The sequence below is a fragment of the Tamandua tetradactyla genome, chromosome 17 (genome assembly GCF_023851605.1).
Source record: "Tamandua tetradactyla isolate mTamTet1 chromosome 17, mTamTet1.pri, whole genome shotgun sequence".
In the NCBI taxonomy this organism is placed as follows: domain Eukaryota; kingdom Metazoa; phylum Chordata; class Mammalia; order Pilosa; family Myrmecophagidae; genus Tamandua; species Tamandua tetradactyla.
The window spans coordinates 42748857-42762999 of record NC_135343.1 but is presented as its reverse complement, the minus strand read 5'-3'; the positions used below and the strand labels follow the sequence as shown (position 1 = coordinate 42762999).

The 14143-nt window shown below is 37.8% G+C and overlaps 1 protein-coding gene across 1 annotated transcript in view; it reads left to right on the top strand.

The window, feature by feature from the left end:
• The window catches only part of GFPT1 (glutamine--fructose-6-phosphate transaminase 1), a 95377-nt gene that overhangs the window by 52640 nt on the left and 28594 nt on the right, over nt 1-14143 (top strand). The window contains exon 9 of the mRNA XM_077134447.1: nt 11564-11663. Within this exon, the coding sequence (XP_076990562.1) occupies nt 11564-11663 (100 nt within the window). The remainder of the gene's footprint in view (nt 1-11563; nt 11664-14143) is intronic.

Here is a 14143-nt window from a genome sequence, read left to right as displayed (position 1 = left end):
TTTTTTTTTTAGCATTTTTTTTTGGAATTTTCTTTGTCTAAGTCCTTGACAACCCTGTTTAAGGCTTATTCCTAGACACCTATTTCTTCTGGTCACTATTCTGAATGTCTGAATGGAATTTTTTCCTCAGTTGTCACCTCAGATAAGTCATTGCTTGAGTATGGAAACATTACTGATTTTTGTACATTAGTCTTGTATCCTGCCACTTTGCTAAATTTGTTTATTACAGCAAATAGTTTTGCTGTAGATTTTTCTGAGTATAGGAGGATCATGTCATCTGCAAATAATGAAAGTTTTACTGTTTCCTTTCCTATTTGGATGCCTTTTATTTCTTTCTCCTGTCTAATTGCTCTGACTAGTACTTCTAATACAAGGTTGAATAATAGTGGTGACAGTGAGCAGCCTTGTCTCGTCCCTTATCTCAAGGAGAATGCTTTCAATATCTCACCATTAAGTGTGATGCTGGCTGTGGGTTTTTCATATATGCCCTTTCTGGTATTGAGAAAGTTTCCTTTGATACCTAACTTTTGAAGTGTTTTTATCAAGAAAAGATGCTGAATTTCGTTGAATGCTTTTTCAGCATCAATTGATGTGATCATGTGATTGTTCCCTTTTGGTTTGTTTATATGCTGTATTATATTGATTGATTTTCTAATGTTGAACCACGCTTGCATTCCTGGTATGAATCCCACTTGATCATGGTGTATAATTCTTTTGAAGTGGCATTGGGTATGATTTGCTAGTATTTTGTTAAGATTTTCATATTTATGGTCATAAGGGAGATTGTTCTGTAGTTTTCTTTTCTTGTATCATCTTTATCTGATATTGTTATTAGAGTTACGTTAGCTTCTTAAAATAAGTTAGGTAACATTCCTTTTTCTTCAATTTTTCTTTTTGTATGCTGTATGGCAGAGGTCACATTTCATTCTTTTTCCATGTGAGTATCCCATAATTGCAGGAGTATTTGCTGAATTATTGTTTATATTTTGTTTTATTTTTTTTGCCTGGGGTGGAGAGAGCATGGGCCAGGAATTGAACCCGGGTCTCCCACATGGCAGGTGAGAATTCTACCACTGAACTACCCTTTTGTACTCCTTCAGTTTTTTGGAAGAGTTTGAGCAGGATAGGTTTTAGTTCTTTTTGAAATGTTTGATAAAATTCTGTGAAGCCATCTGGTCCTCGGCTTTTTTTTGTGGGAAGATTTTTGATGACTCATTGGCTCTCTTTACTAGTAATTGGTTTGTTGAGATTTTCTGTTTCTTCTTGAGTCAGTATCGGTAATTTGTGTGTTTCTAGGAATTTGCCCATTTCATCTAAGTTATCTAGTTTGTTGGCATGTAGTTCATAATATTCCCTTATGATTTTTAAAAATTTCTTCATGATCTGTGGTAACAACTGCCCTCTCATTTCTGATTTTATTTGTGTCCTCTCTTTGATCTGCCATGCGGGAGACCCGGGTTCAATTCCTGGCCTGTGCTTTCCTCCCCTGCAAAAAAAACAAAACAAAATATAAACAATAATTCAGCAAATAGTGCTGTAATTATGGGATACTCACATGGAAAAAGAATGAAATGTAACCTCTGCCATACAGCATCCGAAAAGAAAAATTGAAGAAAAAGGAATGCTACCTAACTCATTTTAAGAAGCTAACATAACTCTCTGATTTTATTTGTGTCCTTTTCTTCTTTGTTAGTCCATCTAGGGAATCATTACTTTTATTAATTTTCTCAAAGAACCAACTTCTAGTTTTGTTGATTCTTTGTATTATTTTGTGTTCTCCAATTTATTTCTGCTTTAGTCTTTATTATTCCTCTTCTTTTATTTGCTTTGATGTTAGTTTGCTGTTCTTTCTGTAAATTCTCCAGTTGAGCAGTTAAATTATCAAGTTTTGCTCATTTTTGTTTTTTAATATTGGCATTTAGGGCAATAAATTTCCCTCTCAGTACTGCCTTTGCCGCATCCTGTCAGTTTTGGTATGTTGTATTTTCATTATCATTTGTCTCCAGATATTGACTGATTTCTCTAGCAATTTCTTCCTTGACCCACTGATTGTTTAAGAGTATATTGTTTACTTCCGGGTCAAGATGGCGGCTTAACAACGTGCGCATTTTAGTTCGTCCTCCAGAACAACTACTAAATAACCAGAAACAGTACAGAACAGCTCCCAGAGCCACGATAGTGACCGGATACACAGCGCACCCTAGTCTGGACCAGCGGGACTGGCTGCGAGCACCCCCCAGAACCGTGAGTTCCCACAGCTGCGGCGGCAGGCACCCCTCCCCCACAGGCCGCTTTCCAGAGGGGAAAGGAAAGGACTTTACCAGCAGCAGGGACTGGGCACAATCAAACGCCAATTGTGGAACTAATTAACAAATTCTGACTACCAAAAATGGTCCCCCCAACTTAGGTGAACCTGATCAAAGCGGAGCTTGCTCATTTTTACCCGGGCGCCAAGGGGGCAGGACTGACAGAAAAAGGGGAAAAAAAAAAGAAGGAAACAGGTTTTTGTGGCTGTGTATCTACAAAGGCTTGACTGCCTCTGGATGCAGCGGCAGGACTTTTCAGGCTGCAACTGCCCCAGGCATAGGCAGAAGTGAGCTCTTGGACTTCCGGAGAAGATGGCGGCTTAGTAAGACGTGCGGGTCTTAGTTCCTCCTCCAGAAAAGCAAAAGCAACTAAAGAAACAGAAACAATACGAAACAGCTCCCGGAGTCACGACAGAGACCAAAAAGACAGCGTACCCCACTCTGGAACAGCTGAACAGGCAGGGAGAATCCGCTGTGGTGAGATACTCGAGGGGCGCGCGTTTTCCCGGCCGGGGCGGCTGGCGACAGGGGTCCCCTCCACGCGCGTGGCTCCCCGGTCTGACTGGGAACGTTGGATAGCGGGGCCCTCCCGTCACGCTTGGCGTTTCGGGCCAGCTGGGCAATTAGGACCGGCACTCTCCCAAGCCGCGGCGGCCAGCGACCCCCGCCTTCACGCGCGGTTTCCCGGGCCGACTGCCGTGCAGACAGACGAGCGCCACGAGCGCCACCTACTGGGCAGGAAAAGAAAAACAGAGCCCAGAGATTTCACAGAAAAACCTTTCAACCAGCTGGGTCCCACACCCAGGGAAATCTGATCAAATGCCCAGACACCAGCAGAAAATAATGGATGACGCTCGGAAAATTGAAGATATGGCCCAGTCAAAGGAACAAACCAATAGTTCAAATGAGATACAGGAGCTGAGACAACTAATGCTGAATATACGAACAGAAATGGAAAAACTCTTCAAAAACCAAATCAATAAATTGAGGGAGGACATGAAGAAGACATGGGCTGAACAAAAAGAAGGAATAGAAAATCTGAAAAAACAAATCACAGAACTTATGGGAGTGAAGGACAAAGAAGAAAAAATGGAAAAAACAATGGATACCTACAATGGTAGATCTAAAGAGACAGAAGCTACAATTAGTGAACTGGAGGATGGAACATCTGAATTCCAAAAAGAAACAGAAACTATAGGGAAAAGAATGGAAAAACTTGAGCAGGGGATCAGGGAACTGAATGACAATATGAAGCGCACAAATATACGTGTTGTGGGTGTCCCAGAAGGAGAAGAGAAGGGAAAAGGAGGAGAAAAACTAATGGAAGAAATTATCACTGAAAATTTCCCAACTCTTATGAAAGACCTAAATTTGCAGATCCAAGAAGTGCAGCGCACCCCAAAGAGAATAGACCCAAATAGGCGTTCTCCAAGACACTTACTAGTTAGAATGTCAGAGGTCAAAGAGAAAGAGAGGATCTTGAAAGCAGCAAGAGAAAAACAATCTGTCACATACAAGGGAAACCCAATAAGACTATGTGTAGATTTCTCAGCAGAAACCATGGAAGCTAGAAGACAGTGGGATGATATATTTAAATTACTAAAAGAGAAAAACTGCCAACCAAGACTCCTATATCCAGCAAAATTGTCCTTCAAAAATGAAGGAGAAATTAAAACATTTATAGACAAAAAGTCACTGAGAGAATTTGTGACCAAGAGACCAGCTCTGCAAGAAATACTAAAGGGAGCACTAGAGTCAGATACGAAAAGACAGAAAAGAGAGGTGTGGAGTAAAGTGTAGAAAGAAGGAAAATCAGATATGATATATATAATACAAAAGCCAAAATGGTAGAGGAAAATATTATCCAAACAGTAATAATACTAAAAGTTAATGGACTGAATTTCCCAATCAAAAGACGTAGAATGGCAGAATGGATTACGACCCAGCAATACCACTGCTAGGTATCTACTCAAAGGACTTAAGGGCAAAGACACAGACGGACATTTGCACACCAGTGTTTATAGCAGCATTATCTACAATTGCAAAGAGATGGAAACAGCCAAAATGTTCATCAACAGACGAGTGGGTAAACAAACTGTGGCGTATACCTACGATGGAATATTATGCAGCTTTAAGACAGACTAAACTTATGAAACATGTAGTAACATGGATGGACCTAGAGAACATTATGCTGAGTGAGTCTAGCCCAAAACTAAAGGACAAATACTGTAAGGTCCCACTGATGTGAACCGACATTCGAGAATCAGCTTGGAATATATCATTGGTAACAGAGACCAGCAGGAGTTAGAAACAGGGTAAGATAATGGGTAATTGGAGCTGAAGGGATACAGACTGTGCAACAGGACTAGATACAAAAACTCAAAAATGGACAGCAGAATAATACCTAGGTGTAATGTAACTAGGTTGGAACACTGAATGAAGCTGCACCTGAAATATGGTTTTTTGTTTGTTTGTGTGTTGGTATCTTTTGTTTTTGTTTTTTTCTTTTTCCTTTTTTTATATATATATATGTATTTTATTAGTATTATTATTTTAATTCTCTTCTCTATATTAACATTCTGTATCTTTTTCTGCTGTTTTGCTAGTTCTTTTCCTAAAGCGATGCAAATGTACTAAGAAATGATGATCATACATCTATGTGATGATACTAAGAATTATTGAGTGCATTTGTAGAATGGAATGATTTCTAAATGCTGCGTTAATTTCTTTTCTTTTTTTTGATTAATTAAAAAAATTAAAAAAAAAACCCATGAAAACAAAAAAAAAAAAAAAAGAAGTGAGCTCTTTTGGGGGCTTGTCTGGAGCCTGTGCCTTCCCCAGGGGAGGGGTAAAGCCCAACTCAGGTGGAATCCCTCCATCAAGGAATTCAGACACCAGGGCTTGGTAATTTGAAGCCATTAAAACCAGCCTACAACCTCTCCTCTGTCTCCACCACGGCCCCAGCAGGGATAGTCTGCCAAAGTTAAAGGTACCGCATCATCTTATGCTGGTGGGACCTGCAGTCAGATAAGCGCCACATACTGGGCAGGATAAGAAAAACAGAGTCCAGAGACTTCACAGAAAAGTCTTTCAACCTGCTGGGTCTCACCCTCAGGGAAAACTGATGCAGGTGACTCTTTCCTCCTGATAGGAGGCCAGTTTGGTCTGGGAAAATCTGGCTGGGGTCTATAATATCTAAGTAGACCCTCCTAAGTGTGTGTGGGGGGAAAGGCACCACACAAGCAGGGCAAGAAACAAGAAAACAAGAACTGAAAAATTCTCCTGTGTTAAACAAAACTTAAGCTAAAGGTCCAGAAAAAGCTGAACGGAATGTCAAAGAACAGATAGACAACAAATTCATCCAGCAAGAAAACGCTAGATAAAAGAAGTGAAAGCAATCTCCAGAATAAACTAATTAAGGTAATTAAATGCCTAGACGCCAGCAAAAAAATCAAATCACACTAGGAAAATTGAAGATATGGCCCAGTCAAAGGAACAAACCAGCAATGCAAATGACATACAGGAGCTGAAACAATTAATACAGAACCTCATCAAAAAACAAATCAATGAATTGAGGGAGGATATAAAGAAGGCAAGGAAAGAACAAAAGGAAGAAACTGAAAGTCTGAAAAAACAAATCATAGAACTTTTGGGAATGAAAGACACAGTAGAAGAGATGAAAAAAACAGTGGAAACCTACAATGGTAGATTTCGAGAGACAGAACATAGGATTTCTGAACTGGAGGACAGAACATTTGAAATCCGACAAGAAGCAGAAACTATAGGGAAAAAAAAATGAAAAAATATGATCAGGGACTCAGGGAATTGAAAGACAATATGAAGCGCATGAATATATGTGTTGTGGGTGTCCCAGTAGGAGAAGAGAAGGAAGAAGGAGGAGAAAAACTAATGGAGGAAATTATCACTGAAAATTTCCCAACTCTTATGAAAGACTTAAAATTACAGATCCAAGAAGTGCAGCATACCCCAAAGAGAATAGAGCCAAATAGACATACTCCAAGACATTTAATAATCACAATGTCAGAGGTCAAAGAGAAAGAGAGGATCTTGAAAGCAGCAAGAGAAAAGCAATCCATCACATACAAGGGAAGCCCAATAAGACTATATGCAGATCTCTCAGCAGAAACCATGGAGGCAAAAAGACAGTTGGATAATATATTTAAATTATTAAAAGAGAAAATCTGCCAACCAAGAATTCTATATCCAGCAAAATTGTCCTTCAAAAATGAGGGAGAAATTAAAACATTTTCAGACAAAAAAATCACTGAGAGAATTCGTGACCAAGAGACCAGCTCTGCAAGAAATACTAAAGGGAACACTAGAGACAGATAACGAAGACAGAAGAGAGAGGTGTGGAGAAGAGTGTTGAAAGGAAGACTATGAGTAAAGGTAAAAAGAAGGAAAATTAGATATGACATATAAAATTCAGAAGGCAAAATAGTAGAAGAAAGTACTACCCATGCAGTAATAACACTGAATGTTAATGGATTAAACTCTCCAATCAAAAGACATAGTCTAGCAGAATGGATTAAAAAACAGGACCCGTCTATATGCTGTCTCTACTCAAAGGACACGAGGCCAAGGACACAAATGGATGTTTACACACCAATGTTTATAGCAGCATTATTAACAATTACCAAGAGATGGAAACAGCCAAAATGTCCATCAACAGACAGTTGACTAAACAAACTGACATTTACAGAAGATGGAATATTATGCAGCTGTAAGACAGAATAAAGTTATGAAGTATGTAACAACATGAATGGACCTTAAGGACATTATGCTGACTGTGATTAGCCAGAAACAAAAGGACAAATACTGTATGGTCCCACTGATATGACCTGACATTAGTGAATAAACTTGGAATATTTCCTTGGTAACAGAGACCATCAGGAAATAGAAATAGGGTAAGATATTGGGTAATTGGAGCTGAAGGGATACAAATTGTGCAACAGGACTGAATACAAAAACTCAGAAATGGACAGCACAATACTATCTAACTGTAATACAATTATGTTAAAACACTGAATGAAACATCATATGAGAATGATAGAGGGAGGAGGGCTGGGACATAAATGAAATCACAAAGAAAGATAGATGATAAAGATTGAGATGGTGTAATCTAGGAATGCCTAGAGTGTATAATGATAGTGACTAAATGTACAAATTAAAAGAATGTTTTTGCATGAGGAAAAACAAAAGAATGTCATTACTGCAGTGTGCTGAAAATAGGTGGTACTTAATATTTTAAAATTTCAAAAAAAAGGTGTATTGTTTAATCTCCATATATTTGTGCAAGCTCTGGTCTTTGGTGATTATTAATTTCCAACTTTATTCTTTTGTGATCAGAGAAAGTGTTTTGGATAATTTCAATCTTATTAAATTTGTAGAGAGCCAGTTTACGCTCCAGTACATGATCTATCCTGGGGAATGTTTCATGTGTGCTAGAGAAGAATGTGTATCCTGGTGTTTTGGGATGTAATGATCTATATATGTCTATTAGCTCTAATTCATTTATCTTATTGTTTAGGTTCTCCATTTCTTTGTTGATCCTCTGTGTGGTTGTTTTATCTATAGCGGGGAGTTATTGAAGTCTCCTACTATTACTGTTGATATGTCTGTAGCTCCCGTTGGTTTTTCCAATATGTGCCTCATATACTTTCGAGCTTCTTGATTGGGAACATAATTATTTATGATTGTTATTTCTTCCTGGTGGATTATCCCCTTTATTAATACGTAGTGTCCTTCTTTGTCTCTTATGATGTCCTTATATTTAAAGTCTGTTTTGTCTGCTGTTTTTATAGCTGCTTTCTTTTGGCTACAGCTTGCATAGAACATCTTTTTCCATCCTTTGACTTTTAATCTAACTGTGTCCTTGAGTCCAAGAGGTATCTTGTATAAACAGCATTTAGATGGATTATGTTTTTTGATCCATTCTGTCAATCTGTATCTTTTAATTGGTAAGTTTAGTCCATTAATGTTCAAAGTAATTTCTGTAAAAGCAGTTCTTGATTCTACCATCTTGTCCTTTAGTTTTTTGTAGTTTTTTTTTTTAACTTTTTAATTGTATAGTATAACATGTATACAAAGCAAAGAAATAAAAAAAGCAATACTTCTGAAAGTGTTCTTCAACAAGTAGTTACAGGGCAGATCCCAGAATTTGTCATGGGCCACCATATGATCCTCTCAGATTTTTCCTTCTAGCTACTCCAGTATATAGGAGATAAATATTTTTTTTATCACCACAATTGACTTTTTTTTTTCTTTATGAAAAATAACATATATACAAAGCACAGCACCACCATTGGTGATAGAACATCATAGTTTGATATGGTTTACAATTACACAATTTAAGTTTTTACGTCTAGCTGCTCTAAGATAGTAGAGACTAAAAGATGTATCAGTCTAATGATTCAGCAGTCATATTCATTTGTTAAACCCTATGTTCTCTGTATAATTCTACCATCACCTTTGATCTTTCTATTCCTCTCTTTAGGGGTATTTGGGCTATGGCCATTCTAACTTTTTTATATTGGAAGGGTCTGTCACTAATATTGGGTAGGGAGATAGAACTATCTGATTTTCTGGAGAGGGTAGGCCCTCTAGATTTCACGACTTGTCGGGTCCAGGGACCTATCTGGAGGTTGTAGGTTTCTGGAAAGTTACAGCAGTGCATGGAACCCTTGTGGAATCATATATTGCCCTAGGTGTTCTTTAGGATTGGCTGGAATGGTCCTGATTGGGGTTTGACAGATCTGTATATTATTTTCCTTCTCTCTCTCTTTTCCTTTAAATTACCTTTATTTATATTCTTCAATTCTGTGCCCTCCTCCAAATCTCCCTCTTTTGTCTTTTTTTTTTTTTATCAACTGACAGGTCTCCCTTTAGTATTTCTTGTAGGGCTAGCCTCTTGTTGACTAGTTCTCTTGTCTTTCTTTGTCTTTGAATATTTTAATCTCTCCCTCAATTTTGAAGGTTAACTTGGCTGAATAAAGAATTCTTGGTTGAAAGCCTTTCTCATTCAGGATCTTAAAAATATCATACCACTGCCTTCTTGCTTCCATAGTGCCTGTTGAGTAGTCTGAAGTCAGTCATATGTATTTTCCCTTGTATGTAGTAGATTACTTTTCTCATGCAGCTTTCAGGACTTTCTGTTTCTCTTCAGCACCTAACAGTCTGATTAATATGTGTCTTAGAGTGGGCCTGTTCACATTTATTCTGAGTTTGCTGGGCCTTTTTTATTTGCGTATTAACATCTTTTATACAGGTTGGGAAGTTTTCTCCGATTATAACTTCAACTAACTTTCCCAATCCTTTACTCTTCTCCTTCTGGATCACTAGTAATTCTTATACTTATGCACCTCTTGTTGTCCATCATTTTTATATTTGTGCGCCTCTTTTTGGCCATCATTTTTATATTTGTGCACCTCTTGTTGGCCATCATTTCTCTAAGATCCAATTGCAGTTTTCATCTTTCTTGCCATTTGTTCTTTTGTGTGCTCTAATTCTATTGTTCTATCTTCTAGTTCACTTATTTTTCCTTCTGCTTCTTTGAATCTGCTGTCTTTCATTTCTGTGTGATCTGCCATTTTTCTATTTAACCTCCTAAATTCTTCTTTATGCTCTTCTAGTGTCTTCCTGATATCCTTTATTTCTTAATAAATATTCTTGAGTAGTTGTTCAGTATTCTATGTCCCATCTGGAATTTTGATGTGGTTGTTTGGCTGGGCCATTTCTGCTTGGATCTTCGTGTACTTTGTGATTTTCTTTTGTGTTTAGGGGCATTTGATTATCTTGAAATGGTTATTTTGCAAGTTGATTTGCTTCACTCTTCTAAAGTTTTGTATTTACTTCGTTTTTGCTGAATGTTTCCTTTTGTACTTTGTTGGTTATTCTCTACCAAATCAAGGTCTGGATCTCATGTAGGGAATACAATTCAATTTAAAGGTCTATTAAAAGCTAGGACATTGTTCATGGGTACTCTAGCGGCAGAATGGCTGCCCACCATACAGAAGACCCAGGCTTGACTAACTACCCTATGCACACACACACAAAAAAGCATGAGAAAAGAAAAAAAAAAAGAAGTAAAAAGAGATAATAATAATAAATAAAATAATAATACAATAAAAATATGAAACACAAAAGCAAGAACCACAACAAAATGCACCTTAACAGTAGTAGGCACCAGAATTAAAAGGAGACACCCCAGGATTTTCTCTGGGAGTGAAATCAGGCTAGTACCCACTAGAGAGAAAATTTAAGAGAAAAATATTAATAGTAATAATAAATATAAATGAAATGGGATAGTGAGAAATGATATATGAAATAAAAAATAGAAAATGAATAAAAATATATAAAATATGTATAAAAATCTAAAAAATTAATGAAAAGGATAATTATATTACTAATAGAAATGTATAGAAAGAGTGTTTTAAAAGAAGAGGAAATAAAAAAAGAATATTAAGAAAATCAAGTAAAAAATACATATGAAGACCTAGGCAGATAGGTAGTTAGCTTGCCTGCCCTTACCCCTTCTCCCCAGCAGGTGGTGACTGTAAGCCCCCTAAATCTCACCCCTCCCTGCTTGGTGCCGCTGATCTGCACTTACTGCCTCCGACCAGCAGATGACATGATCTCGTCTCTTCCTCCCTTAGCTCGGCCCCTCCTGGCCAGAGCTACTGGAGGTCCACAAGCTCAGCTGGGGGGCTGCTCTCCTGGCCGGACTGGGGAGCCGACCAGCATGTGGGGGGATCAGCAGATCTGTTGATCCGCAGTGCTGGTGGACCTGCCAGATACCTCGACTACGACCAGCTATTCATGCATCCCACCTCGAGGCCCACCCAGTAGTGGATGATCATTGGCCTCCGGGCTCCCAGTGGGTGTCCATTCCATCACATTTTACAAAAAATTATATTAAGATTACTCTGTATGTACTATTACTAAAAAGGAGTTTGTGATAGTAATGAATTGTTTGACTTTTACCTGGAGAAGAAATATTATATTAAAAAATATTAATGAAGCTGTTATCTATCATAGTTCTTTAATAGTTGCTATTTCACTCTACACCTTTTTTCTGTTCTTATTGGCTCATTGCATGGAAATAATGATCTACCTTGCATTAAAAAAAATGCTGATGTGATCTGATTTCTTGTTGATTGGTAGAAAATTATATTTATATATTGATCATCATTTTCTCATATTTACTGAATTATGCTAATGTCATGCTCTAGGTAAAGACAAGAAAGGAAGTTGTAATCTTTCTCGTGTAGACAGCACAACTTGCCTTTTCCCTGTTGAAGAAAAAGCTGTTGAGTATTACTTCGCTTCTGATGCAAGGTGAGCACCCTTAGTTGGTCTACAGAGAATTTTTAGTAGAAGTTCTCATGCTATATAGGAGAACTTTTTAAAAGAGAAAATGTATGTAGCCTGTATGGAAACTAGTTTTAAGAACGCCTTTTTTCTCTATTTAAAATACATGCCAGTTTACCAAGAACAGTTATGTTCCTTGAGACTTAACATAAGAGCTCTTATGTATTTTATATCTTTTTTTAGGAGACTTACTCAAGTTTTGTGAGGAGGAAAGATTTTAGGTTGGAATGTAAAAAGGTCCTCTGACTTAGCATCTACAAATTACAGAGTAGTTGCTAAACCATTGTGGTTTTAGTTTAATGTGAAAATTTACCTATTTAATTCAGAAGCAGTTTGAAGCATAATCACCTTTATAAAGGGAGTAGTGTTATTATGGACATTTTGAGAGAGAATGCTTTGGGATGCTTGGGTGCATTTATAAGTGAAATAGTAATAACAACGAGGATAAAATGGAATCACTCTAAATGCCAGTAGTTCTTTGAGTCATTCATTGTGTCTGAAAATAAGAGAAACTAAGAATGAGCAAATTATACAATTCAGGTAATATGTCATCTCAGTTAGGGAAGAAAAGCATCACTGTTTTCTAATTTTTTGAAGGGTGGAAGGGTAGTCAGTGCTATGATTTGTCACTACTATCATTAAGTAAGTTTATTACGACGTTGACAGTTATGGGCTCAACTAAACTGGAAATTACAGAAGCATGAGTCTCTCAGCCTTTTTTTCATTCACTTATACATTTATTTTCACTGTGAACCTAACCATGTACTGGGCTCAGGAGATAATGGTGAGTAAAAATAAAAATATTACGTACTCTTAAGGAGCTTGGAGTCTGCTGAGAAGGCAGATTTTAATTGACAGTCACAAACAATCTAGAGTTCCAGTTGTGACAAGAGGTACAGAATGCCCATAACAGGGTGATTTACCCTCCTGTAGGTAAATTTTGGTAAGGGAAGGAAAGAGTCTTGAACTGAGAGTTAAAGAGAGGTTAGGAGTTAACTAGGTGAAAAGTGGAAAAGAAGAGAGGAGGCTTCATTCTAATGAGGTGGACCAATTTATGAGAGCTTGGGATTGATGTGAGTGTGACTGGAATAGAAAGAGCAATAGGGAGCATCGTGGGAGCTGAGGCTGGAGAAGGAGGTAGGTGTCATGTTAGGGCCTTTGGTTGTTTTCCTAGGAACCAAATGAATGCCAAAGCCATCAAGTGATTTGTTAAGTGAGGGAAAAATCATGATACAAGTTTCCTTTTGATAACATCTGTTTAGCACTAATGGAGAATGGATGAAGGGAGATGAAAGGGCATGTAGGTGGATAAGTTAGAAGGTTGCTGCAGTGGTCCAGCTGAGAGCTGATGGTAGCTTGAACTGGTTGTGGTGGGGGTTCCTAGAGAGAAGCTTTGAGAAATACTTAGGAGTTATATTGAAAGACCTGATGATAGGTTGAATAAGGAGGAAAGAGCCATACTATTTTAGTGATCTAATTTCATTTGGTTAGTCTTTTGTGCAGAGATCCTTTTAGTCATTTTCCACAGTGACATTTCTCTACCTCCACACGCCATGCCCAACTCCCTGTAGGGATTGACATTGACATCCTGAAAGTTCATCGTCCTTTATAAAGCCTATGGAACAACTATAGGTGTTGACCATCAGTGGCATCCAGTCATCTTTTCAAAGTCCTTCAGTGCACCATTGAAAATGTTAACTTCTTTTCAACTCAGCATATATTTAGTGGGCAGCTGCTGTGTACCAGAAACCAGGCTGAGTGTTGTGAATTTCAAGAATGGAATATGGTCCTCATGTTGGGAATCTTACGAGTGTTTGCTCAGCATAGATTTCTCCCTTAGTTGATAAGTGAGTGAAAGTTGTGAACTTCCACAGGGGTCCTTCAGATGTTTACCTGATGATGCCTTATGGGATAGCCTATACTTTCCTGTGTTTTAAAGGGAGAGGTGAGAAATAGTCTTGTTTCTGGAAATTCTGTCTAGACCTTGTATCACATTTCTTCATTTTGCTGAGATGTATTTGTGATAGTGTGAGGTCATAAAATGTCTGCAAACTATTGCTAAATCAGTTTCTCAGAAAAGTGTTCTTTCATCAAAACTGTCTCATACGAAAGGCGATGTTCAGCATTGCTGGTTACTTCAGAAATCATTATGTATTTCCACCTTTTATTTCTTTATTGTTCCTTCAGAGAAAGGAAAGTTCCATCTTGCTCTCAAAGCTAATTTCCCTGTGCTTTGTCAATCATCCAAGCTCTCCCTTTTTATCTCTAAACAAAATAATTTCTCCCCTGCTTTAAGAAAGAAAACCCAAAGTCTTTGTATTACCTGATCTGACCACTTCTCACGTCTTTCCACCATTACTGAATATTTTAGAAGAGTAAAGTCACATCATTGTTGTTGTTTTTTGTCCACTCAGTCTCTAACCTCTACAAGATTATTAACTGACCTC